This window comes from Citrus clementina, unplaced genomic scaffold (assembly GCF_000493195.1).
Source record: "Citrus clementina cultivar Clemenules unplaced genomic scaffold, Citrus_clementina_v1.0 scaffold_4, whole genome shotgun sequence".
NCBI classification, from domain to species: Eukaryota; Viridiplantae; Streptophyta; class Magnoliopsida; order Sapindales; family Rutaceae; genus Citrus; species Citrus x clementina.
Window position 1 is genome coordinate 16,145,666 of NW_006262274.1, and position 8,327 is coordinate 16,153,992.

The following is an 8,327-nucleotide window of genomic DNA, read 5'->3' on the forward strand; positions in this document are numbered from 1 at the left end:
TATCTCAGTAATAAGTATAAATAATACTCAAACTCGTAATTTAAGTTTTGTAATTGTATGTAAAGAAATTTGAGATACATATTTTTATATATAGCTTCAGAGTAAATTATCGTGTGTCGAGTGATTATTTATCATTTCATTGTCACGTAATAGTTTATACTAGAACCGTATGTATGTCATATCAATTAAAATATAAATTTTATATTCCAACTTTATAAATATAGTACTACTTAAATGAAGCCAACTACAATTCAATAATAATATGGTATAACCCTTAAAGTTGCTTGTTTAACTATAAATAACATGACAAAAAAAGAGGGATGAACTTATAGGAATAAGAAATTTCACCCACTAAATACCAATATCAAAATGTACTCATGATTAATTGAACTTCATTTAAATGACAAGTGTTAAGATTTAGACGAGATGGGGAATATCGCCTGTTAAATACTAACTCTTAAGTTGAATTATTACTTAAACTTAGGTGATATCAATGCGTGTTCATAATATCAACCTCAATTAGACCTCAGAGCTTTTTTATCTACTAAAAATGAAAAACTTTCAGATTTTTCTTTTAACTAAATTGAGATATTATATTTATGAAATTAGTTAACTGATATTCTTGAACAATTTCTATTTACAATCTTTATTGTTTTAACAAATTTAACTAAAAATTGTTATTCATTGTTACAGCGTAACCTAAAATTTGTTTCAGGAAGTTTTTCTGACTCGTTATTGGCTGGTACTGACAAAAGATTCCAAATTCCAATCCAAATATCTAATTAGTGAAGCACGTGCGTGCGAGGCATACTCATATGATTTAAAAAAAGGGAAAATTTTAACCTACTCCAAATAAATTGATATTTTACACCGCGCACCTAAAAAAATTGATGTATTACACCGTATCCTCAATTTTGTTAATTTTTCAGTTATTTTTAACGGTTTCGTCTAACTTTTGATTGAATGATAAAAATGCCACTCTATGTGAAAAAAACCAAAATTTTTAGCTCATTTAATTTTTTAAGCCTTTTTTTTTCTAATTGCAATAAAAATTTTTTTTTGTTACATATACATTGTCACCACTATTTCCTTTAATTTTTTAAAGATTTTTATTTCAATTACAATAAAAAAATTTTCTTGTTACATGTACATTTCAACATTTGTCACCACTATTATTTTTCTTTTAATTTTTTAAAGAATTTTATTTTAATTGCAATAAAAAAATTTCTTATTACATGTACATTGTCACCACTATTATTTTTCTTTTAATTTTTTAAATATTTTTATTTCAATTGTAATAAAGAGAATTCCTATTAAAATTAATTTAAATAATGAACTTTTAATTTTACCCCTCTACCGTTAAATTTAACTGAGAAAATAACAAAATTAGGGTGCAGTACAACAAGTTAAATTTATTAAGAATGCGGTGTAAAATGTCAATTTATTTGGGATAGATTAAAAATTTCCAAAAAAAAAAAAAAAAACCAACTGCGTTTGATAATCTGTAACTGTCTATTTCTCATTGTATGATTCGTTGGGGTTAATTTCCTTTTGAGATATTTTTCTTTTTTTCAGAATTCGGGCAGAATAATAATAATCAGAAACCCTAATAGAATCATAATCAGAGATTTTCTAAAAGGAAAGGTAGAGCTTTTGCGTTTTATCTTTTCATTTGGTTCCCACCCAATACAATACAATCTTTGATAATCCAATTGCGTTAGCATTTTCTTTTCAGGATGGCGGAGTCAACAGCAGTGGCGATCAATGGCGTCGACGATCAGACGACGGAGGACTTCTTCGATCCGGATCAAGACGGCAGCAACAACAAAGTAACGGAACTAACTAAAAAGCTGGAATCTTTAGAGTTGGAGAACAAGGAAATGAAGGTCACAATCAAGAAACTTACAATCGAGATTGAAGGATCAGAGGAAGATAAAAGGATTCTTGAGTCGGTTGCGGCTCGAGCCGAAGAATTGGAGATTGAGGTTTCACGGCTGCAGCATGACTTGGTGACTTCGATGAGTGAAGGTGATGAATTGGGTGCTGAGGTGGCTGAGTTGAAGAGGGTTTTGGGCGAAAAAGGAGTGAAATTGGAGGAACTAGAGAGGGAAGTTGATGGGTTGAAGAAAGAGAAAGTTGAGAGTGAGAAGAAAGTTAGGGAATTGGAGAGGAATGTTGGCTTGTTGGAAGTGAGGGAGATGGAGGAGAAGAGTAAAAGGGTGAGGGTTGAGGAGGAAATGAGGGAGAAACTTGATGAGAAAGATAGAGAAATTTCTGGGTTTAAGAAGAAAGTTGATGATTTGGAGTCTGAATTGGGTAACTGTAAGTCTGAGAAGAACTCTGCGGAGCAAACGGTGAAGGAGATGGAAGAGAGGATTTTGCTTTGGCAGAAGGAGATTGAGGAGGCTGAGAAGGTGATTGCTGGATTGAAAGACAAGACTTTGGATGGGGTGAATGGGACTGCGAGGGCTGTTAAGCTAAATGGTGACGGCGAGGAAGAGGACAGTAGGTTGAACTGGCAGTTGCCACTTGCGGCTGTTACTGCCGCTGCTGTGGTTTGTGTTTGCTATGCTAGGTGCAGGTGATTGCACGCTGCCCAAAATAGAGAGCAAGAGATAAAATTGAAGAGGTGACTGCACGACCTTAGACTACAAATATGTGTTAAACTTTCAATTTTGATTGATAGGATTTATGTCTTTGCTTGGCTATATTTTTGAGCCCTTTTATGGATTGTGGTGTTTGATGATAATTTGGATGCTGTGATATTTGGACACAGATAACTCATTTTCTTCTGAAAACCAAACTATTCTATGTAGTTCTCTTATTTTGATTGGTTGCAGTTATAGAAATGATTCCTAGTTGAATTTGATATATGTTTCATGTTGGGCTACTTCAGATTTCTGTATTTCGCTGTTTGCCTGATTTTTGTATTGGATATTACAAGTTGGATCATTATACAGTTAATAAAGTGGAACTTCGACATCTTAACAATTGATTGTCTGGTTTAGTTGCATTGCTCGCGCTGTCCTTGTGAGGCTAAGCAGCTAGAATGGTATGGGATTAATTTCATAATTTTGCACTGGTGAAACCAATTTATGGTTCGGAGAAAATTGACCTGTCACTGAAAACACACTCTTGAGTAGTCCTAATACCTGGTGTTTTTGTTGAACACTCTTTTCGAGAAAACGTCCCAAGGTTCACGTAAATGTTGGAAGTTTTTCATGTCGGAGGCTTTATCTATAGAATTTTGTAACTGGTGTAATTGCATGATATTTTAATTTCTTGAAGCACAAGCATTTCGAGACAGCATCATTTAGGCCTTTTGACTAGTTTCCAATGCTTATCAGCTGATTAAATCAAAGACAGATCAATAGCTTGAAGTTATTTCTAATAGCTCTTTTGTTTTGGTTTCCCTTCTTTTCTCCATTTTCCTGGTTCTCTTCAATTTCCCTTCAAGTGATCCTGCCTTAGTTTAAGGCTCCCCTGTGGAAGTTGCTGTTGCCATCCTATGAGGTTTCCACTTACAGGCAAGGGAAACTCATTTCATAAGGTACCACTTCATGAATTGTCCCTACGGCTGGATCCTGACAATGAGCCTTTTCCTTTGTGAAGCAAAAATGACATTTAGTGCTGGCTGCACTACAAGCGTGATCACATTATATTTTGGTCCTTGCGTGTGACATTTCCTAATAGGTTACATCACTTGATGTGCTGTGGAAACCTTTTCTTCTTGTGTGTTTCTGCATAGCAACTTGATGTGGCGAATACATATTACTACTCAGACATGGTTCGTTCTTGCACTAGTTTAGTTTATTTTGTCTCGACTGGTTGTACTGTAATTTGAATATGACACATTGGAGATAAGCTCATTTGACCAATCTTAGAAGAGTTTCGTACTTCGTGCCTTACTGTATATTTCTGGCGGTTGGATGTCCTTTGGTTTCTTTTTTATTTTATAAGAAGTGAAATCAGAGAGAATGGGAAGAACCAGCTATGGTTCAAAACCTAGACGTGTCTTGTATTCTCATTTATGCTGAATTGTTCATTACAGCAATATTGCCTTCTTGCCGGCTCAATGTCAATCGATGGACATGAGAATTTCTTCGACATAAGAGCTGCTTTGTTCTCAAAATTAACCCGAGCCATAGCAGAAACCTCAATAAAAACAAAAACACCCTCAAATTGGTTTTATAGGCTTCTAAAACTTGTCATAAGTGGTATTAGAATTTTACAATCATCACTATGAAACAAGGAAATATTTAGAGAAATTAAAACTACATAAAATGGTACCAGATGAAGAAACCCCACGCACACTCCCAGAACTAACATGCTTCATATTTTTATGCTTTCTCCGAAATCAATCATTACTTCACCAAAAATGCTGGAGAATGTTATCAGCCCAACCTTTATGTTGTATCAAACTTAAAATTAGGATTCCTTAAGCTTTCTTGTTTCACAGCACTTCCTATAAAGAATTAAAGATCTTTTAAGCAACAAAAAAGGGAGCGGAAAAAAAATAATCACTTGATGGAGATGGCTTGAAACACAAAAAGATGTTTCAGACATGTTATTAGATTGCCTGCATTCAAAAAATGATTTAAGATAAATCGTAAAGTTTTTATAACTAATTGATGAGAAATAATTCTTTAATTTCTCTGAAAAATGGAGTGATTCCAGGCACCAGCTCCGACAAAATGGGACGAGATCAGCTTAGAAATTGCCCAACCATAAGGATACAGAAATAGGCCACGAGCAGAAACTTTTGGCTTAAAGTTGCCTTATCCTTTTGAAACCAGTATTGTATAATTCATTCTTAAAAATCTTTCACGAAGTGCACAGAAGGAAAAACAAATTAAAAATAGTATCTGGAAAACAAAATCACCACAAGTGTTGCTGCTCACCTTGATTTATCTGTCAGAGCGATGCAGAATCTGAAGAAGTCCACAGCAGCTTCTCCATGACGTTGGTTGTATGCTGCGCTGACTCAAAGGTGTAACAGGCTGCATAAGACACAATATTCAACAATAAAGATTCAATTGTAGCATTGTGCCTTGCCCTGCGTGATCATACTGACCATGATATGTCAATCTAGGCTGAGTTGCAAAGTTCTTAACCTGATTTTCAGTGCTTGCAGGAATCTCAGGCTCGTTGTCAGCAGAGCCAGCGTTTGCAGCTTCCTTCAATGGTTCGTCAACCTTTTCCTTTGATTCCAAATCAGCAGTAGCTGATGACTCTTCAGGATTCTTTTCCAAGGCTGGCAGATTCGTATTGTCAATTGCCTTCGGCACCACATCAACTGTAGCCGGAGGAACTTCACAATCGTCATCAGGAGAAGGACACTCTATTTGTACCATCCCCTCATCAGATGAAGCTATTGGTATTTCTTCTATTGTATTGGAAACCACCTTTGTCTCACCTTGAGAAGAACAACCATTAGCATCCGAACAAGGCACAATTACTTCCTCAATGACCTTGGAATCCCTATTTGTTTCAACTGAAGACAGCGATAGGTTATCTTCAATTACAGTGGATTCCAATACAGCAACATCATCTAGAGCCTCTTCTTGCTCGACAGGTACCTCTACACCTTCAATCAACTTTTCAAATGGAGAATGAACCTCAGGCTCAACTGAATCAACATTCGAGTCTTTAACAATTTTCTCCTCCATTTCCCTTGAATCCACCTTCTGATCAGTTCTGCACTCATTAGAATCTGCCTCATACGAATCATCTCTGTTATGAGTTTCAGTCACAGGCTCAGGATTCAAAGTCACCAAAGTCGCTCTTGCAGAACCAGCCTCAACCTCAGTTTTGAACTCTCCAGACACTTCTCTATACCTATCTTGTGTTTCCATTTTCTGGATCTCCCCCAGTTTTCCGTTTGAAGATTCTTCCATTTGGTAATGATTTCTTCAGAAGTTAATGACACAACAGTAAAATGATATCTCTCTCTCTTTATCCTCCTCCTTTTTCAACACTTAGAAATTTGTCATAATAGCCACCGCATACAATCTGCTCATCGTGGCATCCTGATTTTGCTACAAGTCAATCCATGAGACATAGAGAGATACCCATCAAGAAAATTATCATCCATGAGACATGGAGAGATATCCATCAAGAAAATTATGGAAAAAAAAAGATATAAAGAAATGAGAAAATATACGTTATAATTGAAGATTAGGCGTTGAATGGGAGATGGGGGAGTGGTGATATTTCTATTTGTCACTTTCTTTTGACTGTCAGCTGAAGCTGGATTTTCAAAGAAACCAAGGAATTAGGAATGGTAGATACAAAAATAAAATAAACATCTCAGTCGTCCCCTTCATTTCTATTTCTTTCATATGTTGGACAATTTAATTATAAAATTTCCAAAGTTAATGAAACATTAGCTCAGCTGGAATCTGGTTCTAGTTAAGCATCAATTTGATTCAATTGCACCATACATCAGTGACAAACTAACAACACTTCCAAGTTGCCACATTGAGTTGCCATGTCTATTGGATTACATTCATTGAAAAGAATGATCAAACACGAATCAACCAGCTGGGACTATCCCAAAACAATGGTAACACATAATCTTTGATCAATCGACGCATTGGTGATTAACTAGAATCTCCATGCTCTCTCTGCGGCCGAGAGACCAATGTCTAACTAGCTGAACCTGTTACCTGCATATTTACATACGTTCTCATCAAGGTTTGATCTCTCCGAGGGGTCTAAAGAGTAGACGGTTCTTGATCCATTTCCTGGAGTTCTGTCTGTAAAAATAAACCCCATCAGATTGAATGATCCAATGGCAGTCAGTGCATTGCAATCTCACGTGGGATGCCCAGAAAACTCCCTGAACATCGTCATTAACATGAACGTAACACCATTTCAGAGGAAACAGAATTTCTCTGAACGACCAAGATATTGATTCACCACTCTCGAGCGCCAACAATTCGTCCTTCCATTCTTCGACCCCACACTTGACGTGGACGTGCCGCGTGACGTTGTTCCTCAGCTCCACCGTCACCACCGGGAAAAAGAAGTTGAAAATCTTCCTGGGGATTGAAACTGGATGCTGCTCGGCCGGATGACAAGGCCTGATGCAGGAACATACAATGATAAATAATGTGATGAATTTTGTCCTATTTTGCATGCTGTTGGTGGGTTGCTGTGGATGTGTATTAAGCTTTGATTGATTGATTAAATGGTGATTTAAATTCAATCCCTATGCGATTATTTTCTTGCTGCTTGGTTCATCATTCTTGTTATATATAATAGCAAAAAAAGAAATCTGTTTCTTGACAGTTAATTAGTTAGTAAACGGTTGAAAGATAGAGTAATCATTTGTGATTTTGTTGCAACAACCATAAAAGCAATGCTTAAAAATTAAAACAAACGTAAAATATAAAGTTTGAAATTTGTTATATAAACAAATTTCAAACTTTATGAAACACATTAGAAATAATAATAATAATAATAATTGACATGTATATTTATGACAATGGCCATTGGCCTGTTAGACATTTATAAAATATACATTACTAAATAAATTGATTAAATTTAAACTTTATAGTTCTCACCCAAATTGCCACATCCATACATCCAAAGGATTTTGACGCGGTGTTATTTGAGCTCTGTGCTTAATTCTTGTGTAATATTGTGATGGTAGTTATTGGATAATAAACAATATGTAATTAAATCATAATGGTAAGGGATAAAATATTATTAAAAGATAAGTACAATTTAAATTAGCATTAGATCCAAATTTACATAAAAAAATGTTATGTCCAACGATTCAAATCTCAGCGAGAAATGGTTATATGAAGTGGTCTTATTAATAAGATTTTCTACATAACAAGGAAAGAAGAAAATAACAAATTTAAAAGGTGAGTATGCCGCTGCAATACTTTTAGGAACAAATTAAAGGAACTAGCTTAGAATATTTGTATTTAATTGTATATTCTTTTATAAATGTTTCTTGCGCTGCGTTACACAGGCTAATAATTGTTGTAGCTAGTTGATAATTTTTTTTTAAAAAATTTTAAATAACTGATTGGGATAAAAGTGATTTGGTTTTAACATTACGGCACAAAACTAGTACTAATAGAGTTTAGAAGTTAAACTATTTCGATAATAGTAGTATTGTCACAATTCTATTAGTTGTTAACTGAAACAAGTGAAACGGTTAAAAATTTGTCAATAACTAGTAATCATCAATGCTAAATAGGCCTTGATCGAGTGGCCAAGCATCTAGCTCAAGTCCAACAACAAAAGAATTGATCCAAAATATAATTTGGGGCAGCAATAAAACATTGCCGGCACAGCCCAAACATAAATTT

General features: G+C 35.0%; 2 protein-coding genes across 4 annotated transcripts; one reads left to right on the top strand and one right to left on the bottom strand.

Moving 5' to 3' along the window:
• Positions 1-1,501: 1,501 nt before the first annotated feature.
• LOC18045503 (peroxisomal and mitochondrial division factor 2) lies at positions 1,502-3,873 on the top strand. 2 transcript variants are annotated; one of them, XM_006437128.2, is made up of 3 exons: positions 1,502-1,644; positions 1,736-2,629; positions 3,458-3,873. In XM_006437128.2, exon 2 carries the CDS (start codon positions 1,737-1,739, stop codon positions 2,583-2,585), a length of 849 nt encoding a protein of 282 aa, XP_006437191.1. In that variant the 5' UTR covers positions 1,502-1,644; position 1,736; the 3' UTR covers positions 2,586-2,629; positions 3,458-3,873. The 2 variants fall into 2 exon arrangements, with proteins under 2 accessions (XP_006437191.1, XP_024042509.1); XM_024186741.1 differs by lacking the exon at positions 3,458-3,873 and having other exon boundaries at positions 1,503-1,644; positions 1,736-2,871.
• A 309-nt stretch (positions 3,874-4,182) lies between these two features.
• Positions 4,183-6,067, bottom strand: LOC18045504. Of its 2 annotated transcripts, none has more exons than XM_006437129.2 (3): positions 5,115-6,067; positions 4,902-5,000; positions 4,183-4,465 (listed from the first exon to the last, which is right to left on the bottom strand). In XM_006437129.2, the coding sequence occupies exons 1-2, from the start codon at positions 5,895-5,897 to the stop codon at positions 4,908-4,910; spliced, it is 876 nt and encodes a 291-aa protein (XP_006437192.2). In that variant the 5' UTR covers positions 5,898-6,067; the 3' UTR covers positions 4,183-4,465; positions 4,902-4,907. The 2 variants fall into 2 exon arrangements, with proteins under 2 accessions (XP_006437192.2, XP_024042318.1); XM_024186550.1 differs by having other exon boundaries at positions 5,075-6,067.
• Between the last annotated feature and the right edge of the window lie 2,260 nt (positions 6,068-8,327).

Excerpts from the sequence above, each read along its gene's own strand:
- LOC18045503 (XM_006437128.2), top strand. The coding sequence starts at position 1,737 with ATGGCGGAGTCAACAGCAGTGGCGATCAATGGCGTCGACGATCAGACG.
- LOC18045504 (XM_024186550.1), bottom strand. The coding sequence starts at position 5,897 with ATGGAAGAATCTTCAAACGGAAAACTGGGGGAGATCCAGAAAATGGAA. Across the intron at positions 5,001-5,074 it reads GCCTAGATTGACATATCATG|CCTGTTACACCTTTGAGTCA; the intron begins GTCAGTATGATC and ends TGTCTTATGCAG.